The sequence below is a fragment of the Danio rerio genome, chromosome 21 (assembly GCF_052040795.2).
Source record: "Danio rerio strain M-AB ecotype USA chromosome 21, GRCz13ab, whole genome shotgun sequence".
In the NCBI taxonomy this organism is placed as follows: domain Eukaryota; kingdom Metazoa; phylum Chordata; class Actinopteri; order Cypriniformes; family Danionidae; genus Danio; species Danio rerio.
The window spans coordinates 5,639,018-5,665,556 of record NC_141041.1 but is presented as its reverse complement, the minus strand read 5'-3'; the positions used below and the strand labels follow the sequence as shown (position 1 = coordinate 5,665,556).

The 26,539-nt window shown below is 35.2% G+C and overlaps 1 protein-coding gene and 1 long non-coding RNA gene across 5 annotated transcripts in view; both read left to right on the top strand.

The window, feature by feature from the left end:
- Positions 1-26,539, top strand: part of ark2n (arkadia (rnf111) N-terminal like PKA signaling regulator 2n) — a 40,547-nt gene that overhangs the window by 2,176 nt on the left and 11,832 nt on the right. For 3 of the 4 annotated variants that reach the window (XM_087299437.1, NM_205680.1, XM_087299438.1), the window contains 1 exon segment: positions 5,063-5,821. In XM_087299437.1, coding sequence (XP_087155563.1) covers positions 5,134-5,821 — 688 coding nt within the window. In that variant the 5' untranslated portion in view covers positions 5,063-5,133. 4 annotated transcript variants of the gene reach the window in all.
- On the top strand, positions 21,692-25,467 carry LOC141379963 (uncharacterized). Its single transcript, XR_015519903.1, has 3 exons — positions 21,692-22,767; positions 23,274-24,485; positions 24,525-25,467. It is a non-coding gene; the product is annotated as an uncharacterized LOC141379963 (long non-coding RNA).

Sequence of the window (26,539 nt, the reverse complement as noted above, 5' to 3'; positions counted from 1 at the left end):
ATAATAAATAAATAAGCCATAATTACAGTCTTAGGCATCTGCAAATGTCACATTCTTTTGATAGCTGATCTGAGATCATATTGGGGCAGTTTTTGTTATAATGGAGTAGTTGCCCTCTGTGCACTGTGCTGTGTCCGACAGATCACACTTTTATGTTTTTCTTTTCTTTTTCATTATCTTATAACATATTTTAAACACATTTTTATCTTTTTTATTCTTATTTTTATAATTTTTATTTTTATTATTTGTTTTTATATTTTTTACACTTGTCTCTTTTATTCTTGTTTATGTAAAGCTCTTTGAATTGCCACTGTGTATGAAATGTGCTATATAAATAAACTTCCCTTGCCTCTAAAATGTTCCTCTCTGAGCATTTTTTTTTCAGCCTCCTATGTTTGTTCATTTATTTCCTTTTAAAAGATAACATGAAGAGCAGATTTGTTGCAGTTAAAGTAAATTGATCAAACTTACAAACAGGAACCTGAAAAGAATGCTCATTTTAGAGGAAAATTTCAGATGGCATTTGGAGGATTTAGCATCTGAACTCTTCTATTTATATTTTAAACCAAAAGTACTTTCTGACAATAAGATGTAATGTTAATATATGGCTTTCACTAATAAGAATGCCATATTTCCTACACACAGATATATAAAATTTACATAATTTGGCGTTTATCATGTTACTAAATAAATAAGCCATAATTACCGGCTCATGCATCCGCAAATGTCACTATAATTCTCCTTTTGATAGCTCATCTGAGATCATATAGCTAAAGTTTTTATTATAATTGAAGAGTTGCCATGTGAAATGTGCCTCTAAAATGAGCATTTTTCTCAGTCTACTATATTTGTTCAGTTATTTCACTTAAAAGACAACATGAGGAGCATATTTGTTGCCATTTAAAGTCAATTTACTAAATCTGCACACAGCAGAAGCCTGAGAAAAATGCTCAGTTTGGAAGAAACTTTCAGATGGCATTTAGAGGTTTTAGCATCTGAACTCTTCAGTTAATGTTCTACACTAATAAAAGTACTTAATGGCGGTAAGATGTTTATGTTAAACACATTTAATTTCTAATATTTTAATAGTTTAATATGTTACTAAATAAATAAAATAGGTCATAATTACTGTCTTGTACATCTGCAGATGTCACATTAATTCTAATTGGAAAAGCTAGTATGTGACAGACATATTTTAAATTTGTTTATCTGTAATGTATAAACATTGCACATTTAAAGCTTTGTAAAGTGTACACTCTTACTGTTATATTTCTGTGTGATCATTATATATGGTATAAAAACACTCTTTATTATGCACATTGACTGCCAAAAATCATGGAGTTACTGTTATGCATTTGTGATTAGCATAATTTAGGTTTACTTACAAAAAAATCTATTCACTCACATCTGTGTAAACAAACTACAAAATCTACAAAAACATTGCATTTATACAGATGCTGTCTTGGGGTCCGTTCTGTGTGTGTAGATACTCAATTAACTGGATTTGGTTATTGACGATTTGACATGATCCAGGATTGTTTCGTTCTTCAAAACTCATCTGAGAATTGTTGTCATAGTAACACTTCTGTTAGCTCAAACCTGCTCAGGAGCAGCAGCTTATTTCATATAAACAGGATTAGATGAGGTCTTTTCAAGCAAAGGTAATACTGAAAGTATGTACTGAATTCTGGTATTCCTTTTGTATTCGTACAGTAGTAGTTATTTACGCTTAAGTATATTGTAAATAGTTTAAAAGAATAAATAAAATAGTACTTTTGTATCTAATAATTCCATCCATATTAATATATGTTCATTGTGAGCCCCTTGGGGATAACCACCCCGTAACAGTCTTAGTACTCTTATTTTTATTTTTATTGTTTGTTTGTGTGTGTGTGTGTGTGTATGTATATATATATATATATATATATATATATATATATATATATATATATATATATATATATATATATATATGTATATATGTGTGTATATATGTGTGTGTATATATATATATATATATATATATATATATATATATATATATATATATGTATATATGTATATGTATATATATATATATATATATATATATATATATATATATATATATATATATATATATATATATATATATATATATATATATATATATGTATGTATATATATATTCAAAGGTGTCTCTCAAACAAACTCTGGTTTGGTTTAACTGATACATGAATACAACATGACATCTAAATGAACCAAAACAGGTCATGAAATTAGCTGAATGTTCAAGGAAACCTCATAGGCATCATAGTTGCAGTGTTGCTCAGCACATACGGTATAATCCATGCATCTTCTCGCTGCAGCTCTTTAACCGAGGAATTCCTGATGCTGTTTTCACATATAATCTCTTCATTAGTTGTTAACTGATAAAAATAGCATTGCAGGATCACGCATGCAACAATCATGTTCAGGTTAGCATATGGCATTGTTTTGGAAGTTCAGTAAGTTCTTCAAATAAATAAAATTAAATGTTTAGGATAATAAAATATCAAATATTTAGGAGCACCGGAAAAAATTTAGCAGCAGCAGAAAAATTAGGAGCACCCACCAAAAATGAATGAGTACCACTGCAAATTGTGTATTAAGGGATTTATTTGAAAACAACATCAATTAGGACTAACAAAAAGCAGAAACAACTATCTAACTAATTCTGTGTTGACTTAATATTTGCAATAATTCCAAAATGAATGTCTAATGCTTATAAAAAATAAATGATGAAGATCACAATAATACTAACAATAAATTACATTTCTCATGATCGTGCTGTTCTGAATGTGCTTGAATGTTAGTTGTCTGCTATAAAAAGTCATTCTGTTACTGTATGAAAAATACATTTATATTTTGCATCAAACACAAATGAAGAATTGACGTAATAATTATTTGTTTTGCACTTGTTTTTATATGTATGTCAATTTAATAAATAATATTCTGCTACAAAACAAACTAAAGATTATAATAAATCGTTCAGTTCAATGCTGAAAGCTGCAAAGCAGTCATCAGTAACTAAATAGAAAAATAAGATTAATAACGAAGAAAAGTCTTTCTTCTACCGCTCTTTAAAAGTTTTGGTTTTGGTTTGTGTCATTTTAAATGCTCTCATTATGCACTGATTTACATTTAATATTTAATACCGTTTATTGTTATGAGTTGCAGTTTCAGTGTAAACTAAAGTCGAGCTTCTTTGGCGATGATGTGTACAGGACATTTGCGGTAAACACGCAGTGAATGCAACGCATCGAGATTCTGGAACTTCTCTGAAAACACTCAATCTCGGCTGGCGGATCAACATTTAAAACATAATCGCTGTCATGTTTGCCATTGTTTCTAACTTTGGGTGGGATTTGCAAACCTCTGTACTTTTCACTCTTCAGCCGTTTTCATTTTAGCGGAAAGCATTTTAGCTGTCAATCACTCAAAGAACCAACATAGTGGTAGGGAAGACCGATTCAGCATGTTTTTAGAAAAAGTCTAAACAGGTCGCACTTACACCCATATATACCAAATAGAGATGCGCGGATGGCGGTTACAGCCGCGGAATCCGCGGATAAACCGCGGATCGGGCGGATGACGTGACGAAAAATAACATTTTAATTAAACTCGGGCGGGTGGTGGGCGGTTGTACTGTTTTTGTACACATAGCTGGCGCACCAACGAAAAAGCCTAGAACTGACTTCACAGAATGAGAGGAGGAATCGGATACACTAATTCTGGATGAAGTACAGAAGTATTCCTTTACAAACTTCCGTATAGACGGATCAGCAGAGGAAAATCTACTTTCCTTTTAGGAGAAACAAGGCCAGTCATTCCCACGTCTACAGCACCTTGCCAAGAGAATTCTATGCATTCCAGCAACAACAAGTGCTGCGAGCGAGCGCTCCTTCAGCGCAGCAGGGCGCATTGAGGCCAGGCGCTCTCGTCTGAATGTTGAAATGATGTGTCAAAATGCGTTTTCTATTAGGCTACAATAATAATTAAAATGTACAGTACAGTGCGTTTAATTTAGGCTATTTATTTATTTTTGTCCCTGTGCGCCAATTGGAGACGGAGTTCACTGCTGATATTCTGAGAGCTTTATGCTTCTCATTTCTTTTTGTGTATCCTCGTTTCCTTTCCTTGCTTTCTTTCCTCGTCTTTCCACCCCTTTAGGATGCGAGGGAAGGACGCAAGGAAAAGACTCAAGGACCGAGGAATTGAATCAAGTGAAACGGCACGTCCTCGTATTGTTTAGCGTCACTTCAAAGCGTCAATTAATGCTGGATTTGACTTGCACGTTTGAATTAACTGCATGTCATTAAAGTCATTCTCTTTTTTCTAATAATCAATAAAGAAACATTCATTTAATAGTAAAAAGGAATTAGCCATTCAAATAAAGAGCTCAGTCAGCAGATGGCGGGCGGGTGCGGTTTTAAAATTTGGTCAAAAATGTTAGTGCGGATGGATGGCGGACGGAGGATGAGTTTTGTGATGCGGTTGCGGATGAAATAATAGCCCATCCGCAAATCTCTAATACCAAATATATTAGGAGGCATAGATTAAATTTCGGGCGCATATGTGACCAAAATAGTCGCAATTTCGAGCCCTGCATATTTTTCTCACTCATGCAAATATATATTTTTGCTTGTTAGTTTTGATTAGTGTTGATCTGTAAATCTGTTTAAATAAACCTTGTAGCAACGGTGCCCATAATTGGTGGGAGCGAAAATGTTTTGGCTGGTGCGCCTAAATTTTTAAAGTTAGGAGCACCAGTGCTACCAAGCAAAAAGGTTAATTTTGAGCCCTGCCTTGTCTGTTGACTTTGGGGCGAGGGAACTGAAACTGCTAAAATGCTAACTCGCTTTCGGGTTTTTGCATGCAAAATTACATCATAGTTCCTCCACTCTATTATCTTTAAAACTTAATTTCCATATTAAAATGAAGGTGGTGCAGTGCTTATAGTCATAGGAAATGTAACTAACAATTTAAATGAATAAATTCCCTATTAATCATCTGTTAAATTGACCCTCTTCTTCTTTTCCAGGTCAGCCGCCCCCGTTTATCGACTAACAACTGCCACTTCAGAGTCTCCACCCCTGGCCCCGCCCTTCAGAGATGACTGATGCCCAGAAGGCCAACGAGCTCCCTGAATGCCCCTCAGAGGGCGGGGCCACAGCAGAGGAGCAGGACATGCCACTGAGACAAGAGACCACGCCCACCAGCTCTCCGGCAGGCGAGGACCCAATCAGCTCGCAGAGTCCTGACAAACAAGCGCCCGGCTTGCTCTCAATGCCCTGCTTACTAAAGGAGCTCCACAGAGACTCCGCCCCTGGGCAGCCACAGGAAACAGCTCCGCCCCCGAGCTCCACCCAGTCGGGCCCACAGGAAGACAGCGATTCTTCAGTGTGTCTTCGGTCGCCTTCGTCTTCGGGTCATCTTGGAGACTCTGATACTCTGTCATCTGCAGAGGAAGTAGCTGCACCCACTCAAACAGCTGGCAGGAAGTCGCGGCGCTCTCATTCAGAGAGCGACACATCCACTGTCGCAATGGCGGCTAAGAAGAACCGATGCCAAGAGAAGCAGGTGAATGGACGAGTGCGGGTTCGAGGGCCGCGCAGCCAGAGGCAGAAGCAGCGCATGCGGCAGCTGCGGCAAAAGAGGGAGGCGGCGGCCAGACGCAAACCAGACGTGCTCCAGGACAGCAGCACCAGCGACAGTGACATCACAGCGCACTCGTCTTCATCATCTCCCTTAACGGCTTCGTCCGACAACGAGGGAGAGACAATCAACTCTCACGCACCAGGTAACTGCACAAACACGCACACACATATATATACACACAAACAGACACATTGGTAATGGCCTGGGGTCCATTCTTCGTACCTCGCTTCATGTACACATGAAGCTCACTTTCCTAGTTTTGTGGTGAAACAACTCATCTATGCATGTCATTAAGAGAAAAACAAAATAGTTTGCCCCCTTGTAATCTAAAATTAAAATCTGAAAATGCACTTCCTGTTTGTTTTCAGTTTAATTCTCAGTTTAGGTCTGTCTGAGGTACTGGGCGTGTCTAACATACTTTACCACACCCCTCCAGCTGTCAGTTTTGACAACAAACAGAAATGGTGGATGACAGGGTCCCCGCGGGGTCTTAAAAAGTATTTAAAAGTCTTAAATTAAAAAATCTAAATTTATGTCTTTAAAAAGTCTTAAATTTGCTGTTCTAGGTCTTAAATATTTTTGCACAGGTCTTATTTTTGCGATGTCCATGTAACGCTACATCTAATGCTCATTTAAATTCTTTTTTTGTTGTTGCTTTGTTTTTGGGGTGTTGTAGTTCTTTATTTCACTAGTCCAATTGTAATTTGCGGTATGTGCGCGCGGCAAATGTGACGTCATCGCTGTGTTTGCAGGAGTTCGCTTTGAGTGCGCGTGACATGATTTCGGCTGGCAGAGTATGCCGCTATTTCCCTGACAAATGTCGAAAGCGCAGTTTTTATAAGTCGGGAGCGCTGTAATACGAGAGAGCAAATCTCTGCTCACGCGCCAGTTTTCTTTGTTCATGGACAAAACTGCTTGCGAACTCTCAAAACACTGGCTGCTCGCGTGTGAATTATCTGCTCTCGCTGTGCCAGACTCCTTTCGTGCTTTTCCAGAGATGCTTCAGCATACTGTAGTATTAAGAATAGTGAACTGATAAAATGAAATACAGTGTAGTTTTACTACAGTAAAGTGTGTTGAATTGTAGAAAAATATACCCTATATTGTAAAAAAAAACTAAAGCGCTGGGTAGTTTGTTTTTAATACACTTGTTGAGTTACCATAGCAACTATAGTATTTCCACAACAGAGTAATTGAAGTACTTTACTGAACTTCACAAAACACTGTGCAGCAGACACTAGTTCACTTTATTTTAGTGATAAAATAAGATTGATAGTGGGATTTATTTGAAGAGTGAATAGTACTGTAAGCTATAATACCTAATCAAGTTTTTGCCTATTTTCTATCACGGTTACATTTCTGCTTGCCAGAATGACCAATAATTATTGTCTAGAAATTGCAACAGCCATAGGAAAGGAGGAACGTTTTTGTAAAACTTTGGAAAAACTCTGAGGGATGTTTGTTAAAACAAAAAAAAGAGGCCCTCAAAAACATCTTCAATGATAATGATTATCTTTTTATTCGTCTGATTTTACTTTGTTTTTTTTGGACCCCCCTGTCATTTAAAAAAAAAAATATCTCAATGGTTAACGTGTCAAGTATAAAAGCCTTAATCCGTTTCATGAGTTGTGCGATGCGGTGCCAGGTGAAAGTATAAATCTGTTTGTTTTTTCTGTAGTTCAATGGCGCATTTAACCTGACTTTAGTACTGTTCAATTTAAATAACTTTATTTTACCCCTAATTTTGTGCTTTTACATTTTCTCTCGCGTGTTTTTGATATTGCGATATAGGTCTTAAATTTAATACTTAATGGTCTTAAAAAGGTCTTAAAAGGTCTTAAATTTGACATTGTGATATCTGCAGAGACCCTGGATGAGGAGGAGTCTGTTATGTTGTAATAACTCTCTAAACTCTTTTCCTGAACTACTTTACTACATCCAATCAGCTTGAAACAGAAAAAACAAGCCACGCCCACTTTTTCATGTAATATTTAATTTCTCTTAGAACTGCGTCACAAAACGACAAAGTGAAAATTAAAAACAGTCACAGCTTCCGGTTCATGCCGACTATAAATGAATTAAGTACAGTTGGACCAGGAACATGTCATTTCTATTTATTTCTATTATCTGTTTATTTTAGGCTTTACATTTTATATTTAGCTTTAAGAATTGTCCTAATTTGCATTATTATTTCGCTGCATAAGCATTACGCAGTGGCATAACATACTTTTAAATAATTTATCACAATGATTTCTGTGAATTTATCGCACAACAGGAGTTATTTAATTGTGACAGGCCTAGATGTAAGGTGGTTTGGCAGATCCTGGGCCTTTTAATTATTATAACTGATCTCTGACTTTGGATCTTCAAACAAGATTGTGCAATCAGATTTAAATATCTGAAGTTATTTATTATTAGATTACAGCTAGGAATGCTCTGAGGATATTTACAGCCGATACAGAGTACCGATTCCTTGTCATGGTGATCAGCCGATATTGATTCTGATTCTTGAAGCTTTGTAATGCATAAAGCACATTTTCCCTCTTAGAATGATACTTAAATCGAGATCTCTCCTTACCTAAAAGAATAAGTGATGTAGTATCTAATCCCTTGAATATGTCTCCTAAAACCATTTAGTGCTGACATGTCATGGTCAGAAGCTTTACAGAATTTAATCGATAAAACTGATTTAAAAAGATTAACAATGCAATTTGGAAGCATTGTAAATGTTAAAAGAAGAATTTATTTTTAGGATTATCGTTATCGATCCGATGTCTAAATTAAGCCGATAAATTACGTAATTGTTGCCGCGCACGCGTGGGCGGAACATGTTCAGACTTGTTCATGGATCTCTCCTCACACTGATTATTCCTTCAAAGTCCGTCCTTTCCTCACGTGGTATTGCTCTGCGCTAATAACTCAGTAAGTAACCATTATCCTTATCATTGTAGATAGGTTTGATTGAGTGCCATTATGTATTTTGCTTTAAATCGCCTCAGGAAAAAATATTACATATGAAAGCCTTTCCTGCTCTGTCTATTTGTTGTGTTAGAGATAGCTGGGAGATTTACTTATTACTCCAGGGCCGAATAATATTAGTTTCGGAGTTAATTCTTTTAGTTGCAGCCGGTGAATGAACGAGGACCCGAAAAAAGCGCTCCTCTTTTCTCTCTCCTTCTTCGCTTCACATACACACACACACCAAACTGACCTACACACGTGACGCGCTAAACAAAAACTTTACGGGTTTTTAATCTAATATAATTATCTGTTATTATCAACGCGTTGCTTCTAGGGATGCTCATTTCGGTTAATTTTGCTAACCGACAACCGCCGCTCATTAATCGGTTATTAACGGTTAACGGGTCAGATTACTATTAATTTTATATTAAACAAATTGACGTGCCTATTTTTTGTCTTACACATTAAATATTGCATTTTAAAATAATGATTTATTTTTATATGCTAGCATATTAATAATAGAACAAGACAACAGAGCATTTTCACGCACCTGCAGTGTTTAGCACAGAAGAGCAGAATAAACTAAATAAAATGAATAAAACAAATAGGACTGCCCTAAATTATTTTCACTTAAATAATTAATTTATATTACAAAACGAAAATATTGACTGATTCTTTTTAAAAACCGGCATAGGGTGTTTTTTCCCTGATGGGTTGTTGGTAATATTTCCGCAAGATGACCATGCCACAGTTTAGCTAAATTAATTCACGCCTCTTCCTGAAGTGACATGCGATGTGCCTTCACCATTTGCAATGCCATAACATTGTTTTTCAGCCGCAGCCGCACTTCATTCTCGAAATGTATAGTTTGTCTAAAGTGATGTATACAAACTATATCAGGGTTCAACGCTAAGGATTTTTTCTACTGGCCCGATCGGGCCAGTGGTTCTGATTTTTCTGGCCCCACCAAAAAAAAAAAGTTAATAGTTAATAAGTTAATAGCTATTTGACTGTGCGTGTGTGTGTGGGTGTGTGTTTATATATACATATATATATATATATATATATATATATATATATATATATATATATATATATATATATATATATATATATATATACACACACACACACACACACACACACACACACACACACACACACACACACACATATATATATATATATATATATATATATATATATATATATATATATATATATATATATATATATACACACACACACAGTTGATTTCAGAATTATTAGTCCCTCTAAATTATTAGCACCCCTGTTTATTTTTTCCCCAATTTCTATTTAACAGAGAACAGATTTTCTTAGCACATTTCTAAACATAACAGTTTTAATAACTCATCTCTAGTAACTGATTTATTTTCTCTTTGTCATGATGACAGTAAATAATATTTGACTAAATATTCTTCAAGACACTTCTATACAGCTTAAAGTGACATTTAAAGGCTTAACTAGGGTAATTAGATTAACTAGGCAGGTTATGGTAATTAGGCAAGTTATTGTATAATGATGGTTTGTTCTGTAGACAGTCTGAAAAACAATTAGCTTAAGAGGCTATTAAATTTGACCTTAAAATGGTTCATAAAAAACTGCTTTTATTCTAGCCAAAATAAAACAAATAAGATTTTGTTCAGAGGAAAAAACATTATCAGACAAACTATCATTATTTATTTCTTTATTTATTTATTTTTTTTGCATCAGATATATTGTCTAATGAAAGTCAGCGCCAATATTTCATATTTCGCTCCATATTTTTACTGTCGTGTTCATAAAAGGGGCAGAACAAACATTTATAAAAAGTTCGCTATCTAACTGGTTCAGTCAGACTTACTGTAAAGCATATTGTAAAGTAGTGCATTTACTTAAGATAGATGCTGCGCAACGATGGATATTTTGATAACTGCTTGTGTAGCCTATTTGATTTGTTCGCAAGCTGTCTCTGTTATATTGTGTGATGGAAGGATTGTGTGGGCTCGCGCTGGTTTGAGTCCAGCCGTAACCGCCGCGCGGCCGAGACAGCGCTTAAGTTATGAGTCCATTTAGTATGATTCCGCCTATCCCAGCTTCTTTTACTACATGTTAAAGTGTTTCAACGATGGAGACTGTTTGAATTTAGTTTTTTGTTCTACGGCGAGCTTGGTTAGCCTACCTTTGACTGGACGGTTCTTGCGGTAGTGCCAAAATAAGGGACTATCCTGGGAAAATTGGGACATCTGATGACCCTTATGGGTGACCAAAAAAGGCTATTCAATATTCTGATCGGGCTGTAGAAACTCTGAGCCCCAGTTTAGCACTGAAGAGGAATTCTGAAAGGAATGCTTCACATTATCGATGAGAGAAAGCAAAACGCTTTCTTCAGCCAATCAAGGTCCACCTTCTTCCTTGGGCCCTAGGGCTTCAGCCTCACCTTGCCCTTACATTAATCCGACCCTGCTGTGACCCCAGCGACAGGAGAGGACGGCGACAACCTCACAGCAGCTCAATGCGAGAGACGGGCATGTGCACTTGAGATCTTTACTCTGCTGTTCATCTAACCCAGGGGTCACCAATCCTGGTCCCGGAGGGCCGGTGTCACTGCAGGGTTTAGCTCCAACTTTTCTCAACACACCTGCCTGTATGTTTTAAGTGTACATAGTAAGACCTTGATTAGCTTGTTCAGGACTAGCGGCAACCTCCCGCTCTCCCTCAGGAAGCCAATATGGAAGTAACTTAAACTGCAATTCATCAAAATTCTGCTAGTCCTGGCCGCTCCTGGCTCCATAATAGAGCAAATTTCAATTGAACCCACTGTTAGAATGGCCAACTTTACAGCAGAAAAAAAGGTGTTTACAGCCTGGTACAAAAAAGATTTTGGTTAATACAGCTAATATTACATCTGTTTCCTTTATATTAAGTTATATTAAGTTTGCATAATTAAGGGTGTGGCCACTTGATTGACAGCTAGGTCTCGCTGGTCTCTGTCACGTCACCTCAGCTGAATCCTGCAGATTAGTCCCTGAACTCGACATATTCATCATATTTCTGTGTTGTTTTATGTGGCTTTGAACTGTCAGTTGCCTTTTGGACTTGTATCCTACAATTATTAGATGGCATGGCATGCTGTGTGCACTTAATTGTGCTCAACCATTCACATGGCCTCCATTTCCCATGTGAGTAAATGTATATACTTATATATCATCTCTATAAATGTATTTGTTTTATTTGAGATCATTTATAGTTTATATTTATATTTAGAGCTGTAAAGCACTCCAGAATCTGACAGATTGATTAGCTGTGGGCTGTAGATCAGTCATCTGAAGCGTTGTCATACATTGTTATACCTGGATTTCATCAATAGTCTTGCATTTACTAACACAGACTATATCTGAAGTGTTTGGAAGTAGTTTGCGTTTTCCTCCTGTTGAAAAACGTCATTAGAACAATGTTTAGTGGCTCAATGTGTTACAGCAGTGTTTTTAAAAGACTAAACACTTTATTGATAGTGTACAGCCAAGCACATGTGGTCAGAACACAAACGAGTCGCAGGTAATAAAGTATTAAGCGTTTCTCCTAAAGTAAAGTGTGTCTAAATCAGGTTCAAGCAAAATGCCAGCAGGTGTCTGTAGCTCCGCTCACTCTCCGCCTCTTTGCCCTTGTTTGTATATCCCGTCATGGGTGCGATGACGCGCAAACAAAATGGTGACGGTTGGCCGCACCTAATTGTGGCTTTCTTCAGAAACCTATGGGTGACGTCACGTATACTACGTCCATATATTTTAGTCTATTGTTCAGGAGTGTTTCATTAGGGTTGGAGCTAAAATCTGCAGGACACCGGCCCTCCAGGAACAAGTTTGGTGACCACTGATCTAACCTAACAAATGTAACGATGAGAATAGCACTGTGCCTCTCGCAATCTTTTCTTTTTAATTCACTCTCGTCTCCATGATTTCTGGGTATTTTATTTAATTCGCGGATCTCATGGAGCCTCTCGCAGAGCTTCCGACAGAGCTCATACGGTTGGATGAGAATGTAGAGGAGATCGCTCTGTTATTTCGACTGTATAGGTATAAGTATAGTAGGCACTCTCAGTAATGATTTTAAATCACACTGAACTGAGCTAAACTGAACTGAACTGAACTTAAACACTAAAAACTGAACTACACTGTTCCAGTTACTATGACCATTTATGTGAAGCTGCTTTGACACAATCTACATTGTAAAAGCGCTATACAAATAAAGCTGAATTGAATTGAAAAGTAGGCTATTGTTAAATTTTTTTTTATTTATTTATCTATCTATTTAGATTTTACTTTTAAAGTTTTTTTTTTTTTACATGAAAGTATTCAAGTTTCTTAATCCTGTGGCATAAAGCAAAACTGGCCATTTAAAATCAAATTTCACTAAAAAAAGTATTGTTATATTTAAAAAGTGGTGTGCATATTTATTTCTTCACAAAAAATATAAATTGTCAGTGAGAGTCAGCGAAATTGTACAAAATCTGGGGCATTCCGTCGGTACGTGCAGTCACTGTCACCTTCACTTGAAAATGACACAGTCCTGTTTTTGGAAATTAACTTCTCCTGAGCAGGTTTGAGTTTGCAGGCCTGTTACTATGATAACAACTCTTGGGTTAGTTTTGAAGAAGGAAACTATCCTGCATCTTATGAAATACAGCTAACGGAGTAATCCATGTATGAAGAATGGACCCCTGTTCTGAACAAAGCGATTCACTGATGCATCACAATTCATTCTCAGATGATTCGGAAATGAGCAACAAGTGTTTGTTCTTAATTTATTATTTAACAACTAATACAAGGTATTTGATTAAGAGTCTGACAACCAGTGGAGCCAATTTATACAGAATAATTTTATTAATATGCATGTTGTTATTATTAGTAGTAGTAGTAGTAACACTGTTAATAATAATAATAATAATAATTTAATAATTCTTGTATCCATCTTAATAGCTTTTAACAAAAAATGTAATGTATGAATCTGCTTAAATAGCAGCTGGTTTACAATTGATTATAATACTAATTACGTTACTTAATGTCAAAAGAGACTGTGTAATTTTTTAAGTTAAACTTAAAAGAACTAAATAGACATTAAAATAAAAAAAATTTTAAAAAATGCATAGACCTAAAAAAAGATGTTCACAACAATATATCAAGTTATTAAAACTAAAATGTAAATAAAAACTGGTGAACTTTTTTTTATTATAAGCGCTGCTCGATGCTAAAATAACAAATAGCCCTATGATGCCATCGTCCACCGCAATGTAGGGTTGTGCAATTATTTGAAAATCTGGTCTCGATTTCGATTTTGGCTTCAAACAATTATGAAAAAGCGTTCATCGAGATAAACAATTATTCCAGCATATATACCCCCCCCCCCCCATTTTCAGGTTTTTTCCACATTTGTTGCTTTGCAAATCTCAGTTTCACATGAAAATGACTAAAAAGCATATGCTGTAATGCAACTTTTGCAGCACAGAATGCGCATCATCCATATTTTTAAAAGCGCGAAAAGCACATGCTCTTGTGTGTGCGATGTACGCCGTGCTTAGCCTCGGACAGGCTTGGAGACGAGCAGAGCACACACATCTAACGCCATCTTAATGTGAACCCTTTAATGGTCAAATATATGCACACTTGTTTCAGAGCGCGGTGTTTAGTGATTATTCATATTAACCCTCATTTATGTGATTAAACAAGTTGAAAATCAAAAGACATGTGAAAGAGAAAACATATCAGAGCCGCACTATTCTTAAAGTGACAGCACGCAATATCCCTGCTTATTATTAATCAAACAACAAAAGGAGAAAATCCCTCACTGCGCTTGACTGAAGGACTTTTGTAGCTGAAGTGTTTTTCTTACAGTGAAGATGCTTAAGGTACAGATTAAACATAACAGATTTATTAACTCATTTCTAATAACTGATTTATTTTTTATTTGCTATGACAGGGCTTGAAATTGCGACCATTTTGGTCGCATATGTGCCCGAAAATTAATCTATGAGACCTCATAACATATTTGGGAGCATTGGTGTGACCTGTTTTGATTTTTTTTCTAAAAATGTGCTGAATCACTCCCTGCCGCTATATTGGTTCATATTAGCTGCCAATCACTCAAGGTATTCTGCTGTCAGATGACAGGGAAGGAGCTTTTATGACCACGGGAAATGCAAACGGCTGAAGAGTGAAAACTTAAAGCACACAGGTTTGCAAACCCCACCTAAAGTTGAGGCGCAGATGAGAGCGATCATGACATGTGGTGAATATTGATCCGCCAGCTGAGATCAAGTACGTGCTATTCGGAGAAGGTGCCCGATTCTCGATGCGTTTTATTCAGTGCGTGTTCAGCGCAAATGTCCGCTAAAAGTCAAATCTAATACTGTACATATCATCGCCAAAGAAGCTCGCCTTTACTAAGTTTACACTGAAACTGCGGCTCATGACAACGAGCGGTATTGCTTTTAGCATTAAATTGAATTATTTATTATAATCTTTTGTGTGTTTTGTAGCATAAATATTGTTTATTAAATTGACATGCATATAAAAACAATTGTGCAAAATAAATATTTATTACTGCAATGCTTCATTTTTGTTTGATGCAAACTATACATTTATTTTTCATAAAGTAACAGACTTTTTATAGGAAATAACTTGCATTCAAGCACATTCAAGGCAGTATCATGAGAAATGTAATTCATTGTTACTATTGTCATTTTCATCATCATTAATATTCTATAATTATTAGACATTAATTTTGGAATTATTGCACACAAATATCAATGTCATCTCAGCATTAGTTAAATAGTTGTTTCTGGTTTTTGTTAGTCCTGATTGATGTTGTTTTCAAATACAATAAATCCCTTAATATACAATTTTCAGCGGTGCTCATTCATTTTTTCTGGTGCTCCTAAATATTTGAAGTTGGGAGCACCGGTGCTACCAAGTAAAGTTCATTTCGAGCCCTGTATGATGACAGCACATAATATTTTACTAGATATTTTTCAAGATACTAGTATTCAGCTTAAAGTGACATTAAAAGGCTTAACTAATATAATTAGGCAAGTCATTGTATAACGGTAGTTTCTTCTGCAGACAATCAAAAATATATATTGCGTAAGGGGGCTAATAATTTTGAGCTATTAATATGGGTTTCAAAATATTTAAACCTTCATTAATTCTAGCCAAAATAAAACAAATAAAAAAAATTCTCCAGAAGAAAAAAATACTATAGGAAATACTGTGAAAAAATCCCTCTGTTAAACATAATTTGGGAAATATTTATATATAAAAAAAATTCACAGAAGGGCGAATAATTTTGACTTCAACTGATAATCGTTTTGACTAATCGGGATTATGATTTTTCCCATAATCAAGCAGCCCTATCGCGATGTTTCACAATAGACATCATATGATGCCAAATTGGTCGACATTGCCCAACCCTAATAGACATTAAAAACACTTTTTAAACAAAATACAGATATTCACAACATTAATATAAATGCACAAAATATATTAAAAACCAAATCAAATTGAAAAACTAGTAAAAAAGGTTTGAACTGAGCTGTCCGATGCCAAAATAACCTAGAAAAATAAACAAACACCCATCCACATACGTTCATTCTTGCGTTTTCTAAGTGAATAAACCCTTCAAAATAAAGGCTTAAAGTGTTCACTGCTGCTCTAACAAGCGGATGCATTGAGAATCGATTTGGAATCAGATCAGAAACTGAATTATGAAGTTTTCTCATAGTTAGATCATAACAGCAACCAACCAACACTCAGTGAAGCATCCATGGTGGCGTTTCATTTCTTGCATTTATTTTGGTGCATGTTGACTGAATGATGAAACACTTGATTAAACACACACACACACACACACACACACACACACACAAACATAGTGCAACACAAACTCATAAAGGGTCTTCTGCACCACTCAGGTGTTTTCATCTCTGCATGTTGAATGACATCATATGCACAGCGGCAGGTGAGGAACATTTTTCCCGGTGTCAAGATACAGCAGCGCTTTGACCTCACACTGACCCCTGTTATTAGCAACCTAGCAGAATGACCTGCTAACTCATCAATATTGCGCAAATTTAAGTCAAACTGTTTAATGCAAACCAATTCACTTCACTGAACATGTATTATATGTAATTATTATCTTCCTTAAAAATACACTTTATATTGCAGGATAACTGCGTTTATACACTGCCAACCCTTTACACTTTCTCAACTTTTTTTTTCATTTTGACCAATGTAGTGATTTGGTTTTGTGAAGCTGCTTTGGAATGATAATTATTGTGAACAGCGATATTCAAGTAATCTTAAATTGAATTCAAATTTAGGTTGTTTTTTTGTTCTCTGATAGTAAGAAACAGTTACCATTGCTGAAGAGAGCAATTCAATCATTTAAATATTATTTTATTCAGTGTTTGCAATGACTTCAATTTAATGCTGCTAGTTTGGAGGTGAATTGTGAAATCCTCTATTTGCTTCATCATGTCTTTCTGTATCTGACGTCTTTGTGTTTTCTGTGGCTCGTGTGTAGTTTCTGCAGTTGTTGTTTTTTTTCATCATTGATCTTTAGGTTTTTTGCATAGAAAGGTTATACATTTTTGTCCAAAGTACTACATGTGCATTTTGTCATCAGGCCACCAGAGGGCGTCTGCCTTTCTTTATGACTCCCACACTGTGTACATGGCTGTGTGTATGTGATCGTTTGTGGACCATATAATAATTCAGTTTTCAATAAATCTTTCAATTTTGTTACTTTTTAGCAACATTTAAAAAAAAAAATGAAGTAAAGCTATACTATATTAACTATACTACTTTAATAGTATTTCATACAATTTATTCTATTTATTAACTATACAAATTTGTTTCATATAAATCTTTAGTCGGCTTATTTTAAGTGTTTCTTGAATTAAATTGGATTTTATTAATTTCAGCTTGTTTTCATTTAAATTGTCCCTAAAAAAATTATTGAATTTCAATATCGCTTTATTTTTAGATGTTGTATTTTTGGAAACTTGTTGCCTTATTTTAAACCATTCCTATTTTCTAATATTTATGAATAAATATTTAAGAATAATATTTATACTACAGATTTGTTTTTTCAAAGTTTTTTTTTTGTCATTTTTGTAAGCCGGATATTTTTGTAACACATGCACCAACTTAATTTTACCATCACACATAGTTAAGCAAATTGTATTAATCCTCATCTATCTATCTATCTATCTATCTATCTATCTATCTATCTATCTATCTATCTATCTATCTATCTATCTATCTATCTATCTATCTATCTATCTATCTATCTATCTATCTATCTATCTATCTATCTATCTATCTATCTATCTATCTATCTATCTATCTATCTTTCTATCATTGAAGTCAGAATTATTAGCCCCCCTTAGAATCTTTTTTTCGTTGTTAAATATTTCCCAAATGATGTTTAACAGAGCAAGGAAATTTTCCACAGTATGTCTGATAATATTATTTCTTCTAGAGAAAGTCTTATTTGTTTTATTTCGGCTAGAATAAAGCAGTTTTTAATTTTTAAAAACCATTTTAAGGTAAAAATGATCAGCCCCTTTAAGCTAATTTTTTTTTTCTTTGATAGTCTACAGAACAAATCATCATTATACAGTAACTTGCCTAATTACCCTAACCTGTCTAGTTAACATAATTAACCTAGTTAAGCCTTTAAATGACACTTTAAGCTGTATAGAAGTGTCTTGAAAAATATCTAGTCAGTATTATTCACTGTCATCATGGCAAAGATAAAATAAATCAGGTATTAGAGATGAGTTATTAAAACTATTATGCTTAGAAAAGAGTTGAAAATTATCTCTGTGTTAAACATAAATTAGGGAACAAAAATAAATGAGGATAATAATTCAGGGGGGCTAATAATTCTGACTTCAACTGTATATGAATGAATGATAGGGTCTCCGCATGTCTATTAAAGGCCTTTTAAAAGATTGACACAATTATTTTTTAATATTTAATATGAATTCTTTACCTGGTATTTTAATTACTTGATCCTAAATAGTTTTAAAACCACCTTTAAAAAACACACAAATTATTGTAATTTCATTATGAAATGTCATCAGGGGTCTGATTTATAAAATTTGCACAGAAGCCTTCCTAAAAATAAACGTACACCATAATAAATGTTAACTTCTTAATGATTACAGCTCATATGATGGTTTGAAGTGGTTCAGCTAAGGCAATATCTAAGTTAAACATGTGTACTTACGCACATTCTCCCATCAGGTTTGTATTTTTATAGATCACAACTTTGTGTGGGAACATTTCCGCCCATGGTGTGCGTACTCCAGGTTTATAAATGAGACCCGTTGCTCTGTGATTAATAACCTTAAACCAGTGTAATGATGGCAGTAGTTGACTAGTCATTCACAAAGTTGAATTTGTACACCTCAGATTGTTTGTTCCCACCTATTTCCTGAGGGCTGGTTCAGAACGCTGGTATCTTTCCTCAGTGTGTGATCTTTTAAGCCGTCTTTAGTGATGTGACCAATTGGTGAAATGCACTGCGAGAGCTGCATGATTGTTTCCCAGCATGCTCGCCGGTGTGCACGCAATAACGCCGCTCCTTTCTGCCTTCCTGTGTGTCTGACGTCTCTCTCTCGGCACTGCCGTCTGTCTTTAAGCTGGCCATCGCCGAGCCGACACTTCTGGAGCATCAGCACGTGGGCGAGGCCAACTCGACTTGGGCATGGCCAGTGGGAGCCTGGGCGGAGTCTTGGAGGAAGCTCTTACACGATTCGCCGCGATGCAGAGACAGACCGAGGAACGCTTTCGAGTGTGGATGGATAGACTGACCCGCCTGCACTCAGACGACGACCTTTCGTCCAGTGAAAATCCAGAGGGGCGTAGCCAGGTCAGCTCCTTCCTGCCGTCATCGGAGTCGCAGGAAACACTGGCGGCCTATCAGATGGCGCGACTCAACGCCATGACTGTTCCTCCTCCTCCCCAGACTGCTGGTCTCAATGGAAATGCGGAGCCGCCTGAACCAAACGTTTAAAGAACGTTCAAGTAACATCTGTGCCGACTTGCTGAAGTGGAGGCTTTGCACAATGCACAGACTTTCTCTCTTTATCTCCCATTGAAGCTTTCATTCTCTCATTCTCTCTCTCTCTCTGTTAAAGAAACTGTTCACCCAGAAATTAACATTTGCTCTTCTTCATGCCATTCCAAACCCATTTGACTTTCCTCCGTGTGAGTTTTTTCAGGAATATCACGTCAATTTAATGAGACAGTTCATTCAAAAATGAAAATTGTCTTTTGTTTCGTCGTCTTTTTGAACATAGTTAACAATAGCCATTGACTTCCATAGGATTTATGGAAATCAGCTAATGTCTGACCAGCATTCTTCCAAATCTATTTTGTTATTAAGAGGAGTAAAACATGCAAATTTTGAAACTATTTTAGGGTAAATATATTTATTTTTTGTATGAACTGTCTCTGGAATTAGTGCCGTCCAGCCCCTGAAATGTTAAATTATTTATAAATGTCTTTACTTAGACTTTTTTCCAAGATAAAACTATACTGGAAGACTTCTAGTGCACTTGCCTTATGAAAGACAGAATCATTGATAAAGATTGAATATATCGTAATGCACTAAAGCCTGCTCACACCAAGATACCACTAACAGTTTTAATGCTAATGCATGATAGCCTTGTTTAAATCTTATTGCATGCTGGAGTAGTTTTATTGAATGCCATTTTAAATGCTGGCACTATTTAAAGTAGTAGGTTCTGATTGGCTCAGTCCTGTGATTTTAACAGCATCACTCCTCTTTCCATCTATCATTGTAGCTCTGGTATTCATTTCCCTATAGATTAGTTATTAGGCTAAACAGTTATTAAAAGTTTGTCTTTGCATTTTACAATCCCATTTAGCAGATTGTGCTTTTTATATAGTTACATGTTTGCACTAATACAAGCAATCAGACCATTGAGGTTTGCTGTATATAGCAATTTTGTTGTCTTTGGAAGTTGACCAGCCTATCCAAGTTCAATAACTTAAGAGTAATTTAAAAAGTGCGCAAAAACACACAGATTATGATGGAAATTATAGTTGCTGTTGTAATCCATAATCCATTTAACATTGGTTTGTTTATTCTGTAGTACACATGCAATGCACCAAGCATTCCCACACAAATTATAATGAAAATGATGATAAAAAGAAGTAGGAGGCTACAAAATCCAATCAAAAGTACTGTTGAGATGTATTTAAATGCATGTCAACACCGGGTGGTGTTGTGTTTCATCTGACCACTGAAAATGCTTGTAATTTCCACTGAGTGGTATGGTATTGTGCAATTTGGTACAGGTCACGCACATCCAACTTGCATTTCCACTGCCAAAGTTAAATCAATGTTATTCCTGCTCTGAAAAAGAAAGCTGCACGGGCTGTTAATATATTGCATGTTTTGTCTGCTCAATTTTAACGTTTTAAATTTAGTTCAATGTTTCAAATAGGAGGACAGTCTGTTCTTACTTCTTCATGTGGCTGTTTGTCACAAAAAGAGACAAGCTTTGTTTGATCATGGTTCATAGCTGTGCACCGTCAATCTATTATTACGATGTCAGGTTTTGGCAGTTTATTAACAAATGGCATTAAGTGTCATTGTTCGCGTAAATTGTTTTAGGGCTGCACAATATATTGCAAAATTATTGTTATTGCAATAATAGTGTGTCCAATATACATTTTGCAGATGTGTGAAATTTTTTTTTTTAATGCATTGGTTTGTTTATGTCGGCTCCAGTGGTGTAGTGGTTAGTGCGTCGACACATGCACGACACTGTGCTTACAGCGACCCGAGTTTGATTCCACCTCGCGGTCCTCTGCCGATCCTTCCCCTCTCTCTGCTCCCAATTCTTTCCCATCCAAAATAAAGATAAAAACCCAGAGAAAATAATTATTGAAAAAAATATATAATTTATCTAAATTTGACCAACCAGATGGAGCTTTAGTATCTTTATCCCCACCTTCCCAATAATTTCTGTTTATCTATTGACTGAAACAGTGAAACCAAAAAAGTGAACCCAGAGCTGAAAACAATCACTAATATTTTCCCATATAAAACCTCCTATATTTTTCTCGAATTGTGCAGCTGTATATTGTTTTACATTCAAGTGCTATGCATATGAGTTTCGTGGTGGTCATTTTTGCACCTTTGTTTTGTAGTCTGAATTTGAAATAATTAGTTCAGGAAAAAAGGGATTTTATTTTAATATCAATAAATATTTAATAATAATATTAATAATAATAATAATAATTAGACATTTATATTGCTTATAAAACTATTCGTTTTCTAGGGAAATGTTATATTTTAATGGAATACTCGACAACATTGCATATTGCGTATTTCCAGTATTGTGCAGCCCCAGATTGTTTTACGTTCAAGTGCTATGTGTACGAAGCGGCAGAGTGTGACTGTTTGTAACTCATAAAGCACCATCTAGTCATAAACGAATAGCTCAGAATCAATTCAAGAGAGAATCGCAATGCATTAAGAAATTTTCTGAATATTTGCTGAGGTTTTCACTCATTTTTAGTGTTCACTCTAAATGTTTACAACTAAACTGTTTAATATTATTAAATAAGCACTGCTAATAAAAATAGCTTTTTTCTAGGGACATGTTGTATTCTAAGAAATGTTCTTTGCGCAAAACTAAACAACATTGCATATTGCGTATATTTTCCAGAGTCGTGCACTCCTAAATTGTTTTACGTGGTATGATACGAATTAGCAGTATGAACGTTTGTAAAGCATACAGCGCCATCTGGTGGTAAAAAGGCTCAATCAATTCAAGAGGAATCGTAATGCATTTAGAAAATTTCAGAATATCTGCTAAGGTTTTCACTCATTTTTACCTTTCAATATAAATGTTTCCACCTCGACAGATTTTTTTGTCTGAATTTGAATTTAGATCTGAATATTTTAATATCATTAAATAAACGTCACTAATAAAAATAGCATTTTTCTAGGAAAATGTCATATCCTAAGAAGTATTGTTTGCGCAATACTAAACAACATTGCATATTGCAATATTGCATATTTCAAGTATTGTGCAGCCCTAGCTTGTTTTACGTTCAAGTGGTATGTGTACGGATTGGCAGAATGTGACCATTTGTAAAGCCTACAGCGCCATCTAGTGGTAAACGAATGGCTCCGAATCAACTAAATAAACATTTTAATACAGAAGCTTTTGAAGCATTTCGACAGATAATTTAAGTCTGAATTTGAATAATTAAGATCTGAAAGGAGTCTTTTAACTGTTTATTTTAATATCATTAAGTAAAAATTGCTAATAAAAATTATTTTTAGGGAAATGTTATATCATAAAACAATTGTTTGCACAATACAAAAGGACATTGCATATTGAGTATATTATCCAGAATTGTGGATCCCTAAATTGTTTTACGTGGTATGATACGAATTGGCAGAGTGTGACCATTTGTAAAGCATAGAGCGACATCTGGTGGTAAAAAGGCTCAATCAATTCAAGAGGAATCGCAATAGATTCCAAAATTTTCAGAATATCTGCTGAGATTTTCACTCATTTATAGCGTTCATAATAATTGTTTGCATCTTGACCAAGATTTTTAGTCTGAATTAGAATTAATTAGATCTGAATATTTTAATATCATTAAATAAACATCACTAATAAAAATAGCATTTTTCTAGGAAGATGTCGTATCGTAAGAAATATCATTTGCGCAATACTAAACAACATTGCATATTGTGTATATTTTCAAGTATCGTACAGCCGTAAATTGTTTTCAGTTCAAGTGCTTTGCGTACGGATTGGCAAAGTGTGACTGTTTGTGAAGCATCCGGTGCCATCTAGTGGTACAAAATGCTTGAGAGCTTTGCAATGCATTCAGAAAATTTTGCAATGCATCGATTTACTGTCCCAACCCTAGTGCCACATTATGATTTGATATTGAAACTGTACCATACCACTCATTACAAACGAGCCATAATTATCAGGATAACTTTCAACAGTTTATGGAGTTAAGCAGCAATAATAAAGTCATATGGGTTTGGAATGACACAAAGGTGAGTAAACGACTGAGATTTGTAGTTTTGTGTTGATGAACTGTTTCTTTAACTTGATCTTGTCTGTCTTCTATTAACATTTTTGCGTTGTTTTCTATTGGCATCTCAGGGCCGCCCTCCACAGTCAGTGCCTTTTAAATGCTCTCGTGTGTTCAGGAGAGCCGAACTTTTCCATTCACCAGGAGATCAATCAATCAACCATTCGTCAAGCCCATAAAAACAGTGACGAAAGACTCTGTGACTGCCATGTGTCTGTCTGTCTGTTCTCATTCACCCTGGCATGTCTACCAAAGAACACTTGTTGTGTGCATTGTGGATTGTTTTAGGTTTTTATTTAATCGCTTCCTTACGACGCGGAATATGCATGTTATAACTGACCACTGAGAGCTGTAATGTGATGACAGCCTGTACATTTGGATTTTATGCTAAATACTAACCTAGAGTGCACACAAATGAGCATCTGACACTAATAGAAACGACCTTAATGCAATAAACGGTGCTGATCCTGCTACTACACTGATTGGCTTTTCCCTTGACGGTGTTTAAAACAAGAGATACTAATCACTGTCTATGTATGTTATTATTCAAAGGTGATGTTCCACAAAGACATGTCAAGAGTCATATTTTTCCCAAAATTGAATGATTTGCATTAGGGCTGCACAATATTTCTTTATCGATCTCGCAATGTGTGAACCTGCAATAGTCACATCGCAGTATCAGCAATGTCAAGTTGGGCTTATAGTTAATCAGCACCACAGAACATGGGATTTGTGTGGTCATTGCAAAGTTTATCCATAAAATAGAGTGAAAGATTTTCATTTGGATATGGTTAAGACTTAAGCAAACTTAAACCAAGAGGTTATGAAGGTATATAAACCAAAATTATTTGTATTTAATTATTTAAACGATGAAGACTAGACCTGTGCGATTTGGTGGAAAATATCAAATTTAAATTTTTTTTTCCCCCGATTTGATTTACAAATTTAATTTTGTAGTCAAGCTTCAGCTCAATAATCTGTATTGTAGCTAGGGATGGGTATCGAAACTCTACTTAATAGGTATCTGTGCTAAAATATAAAAGAAACAATAATTAACGGTTCTGCTATTGGTACTGGAGAATTATTGCTGAATAAATGTTACTTACAGTAGCAAAATTTAACTGACCAAACTTTTCTAATTTGTGATATTTGATATTCGTCTGCACAGTTGGGAATCTCACATGAGAAATGCTCATGTTTCCGACGAGTGCGTCAAGTATAAAAGCCTTCACAGTTCTCGGCTAGCTTGCGACACAAACTCGTGCACACACAGCTCGTAAGCTTGCGGAGTGAACTAAACGTGTTGTATTTTTCGAGTGGACAGCGATAATGCCCGTTGCAACAAGGTTTTTTTTTGTATAAGCGGAAATGCAAGAAATCTGTCAAAGTGAAAGGATCTTTCAAAAGTAAAAGGTTTTTGCTGCCTAACTACTAACGGTAAAATTACATCATCCACATCGTTATGTCATCAGTCAATCACCTAAATTAGTATAATGTTATTGGTTAAATAAACACACATATTTAGTTACAATGAAAACTGTATTTTTTCTGCAGTAGCCTAAATATATCTTAAACATTAAACATGCTTTTACATTGGCTGTATTTACAAATATAGCCAATTTATAGCCTAATAATAAAATACTTAAGAAATTATAAAAAAAAACAGCTTGTTTCTACATTGCAAAATGCTTTTAAACTGTAATAAAAACACAGTTAACTCCCAAAATACTGTTAACTCATTTATGTGAATGAGTTAATGACAAATTATAAACATTATCTGATTATTTAACTGCATTTTGCAACTCAGAGAGGGTATTTTCAACTGCAGGGAGCACAAGAAACCAAAATAAGATCCCAACGTCTACCAGAAAAGTCAAACATGTTGATTTTTCTTCAGAAGAATGGTTAAAAACCGAGTCATTTTTCTTTAAAGCATTGTACATTCTTTTACAGTTTTACAATTATTGGTTTCGTTTTATTTCACATTAAAAACGTAATAATAAAATAAGTTGTTGATTTTTGTTCAATTTAGTTTTTTTTTTCATAAAAAACACTACACAAAGTACCAATTAGAGAACCGTTAATGTACGGAACCAATAAGTGGTATCAATAAAAGTAGTAATAGTTAAAACCTTAACGATACCCTTCCCTAAATGTAGCGTCGTACTGCAAAAATGCAGTGAAGAAACTGAAAATATATTAACTTAATTTATTCATTTTCTTTTCAGCTTAATCCCTTTATTAATCAGGGTTCGCCACAGTGGAATGAACCGATTTTGACTCTAACGTTTATTCAAATATATTTTTAAACATACAGAACTGAAACACTCATTTTTCTCTAGAGCAAACAGTAAGCACAAATGAAATGACCTTACCTTTCTGTAAACAAGTTGAACTCAAAGCAGAGAGATAGTGTAGCTTATTACAAAACCAAAAAAAATTATAGTTATGAAACAACTCTGAAAACATACTTTGCTGTTGCTTGCCACTAGATTTGGTGTCACTGGCAATACTTTCAGTTGGCTTCTTAGCAAGACACACAAACAGCCGTCATGCATTTGCTCCGGGCAGGGGAGATTAATTAAATTACTTAATACAAATATATTTCATATCACAGCCTCTTGCGATAAGCTAATCTCAACATTTGAAATCCAATTCGATTTTCGAATAATCGCACGGCCCTAATACAGACTATACACTATTATATTATAAATATATTTATTGTACCTCAAGAT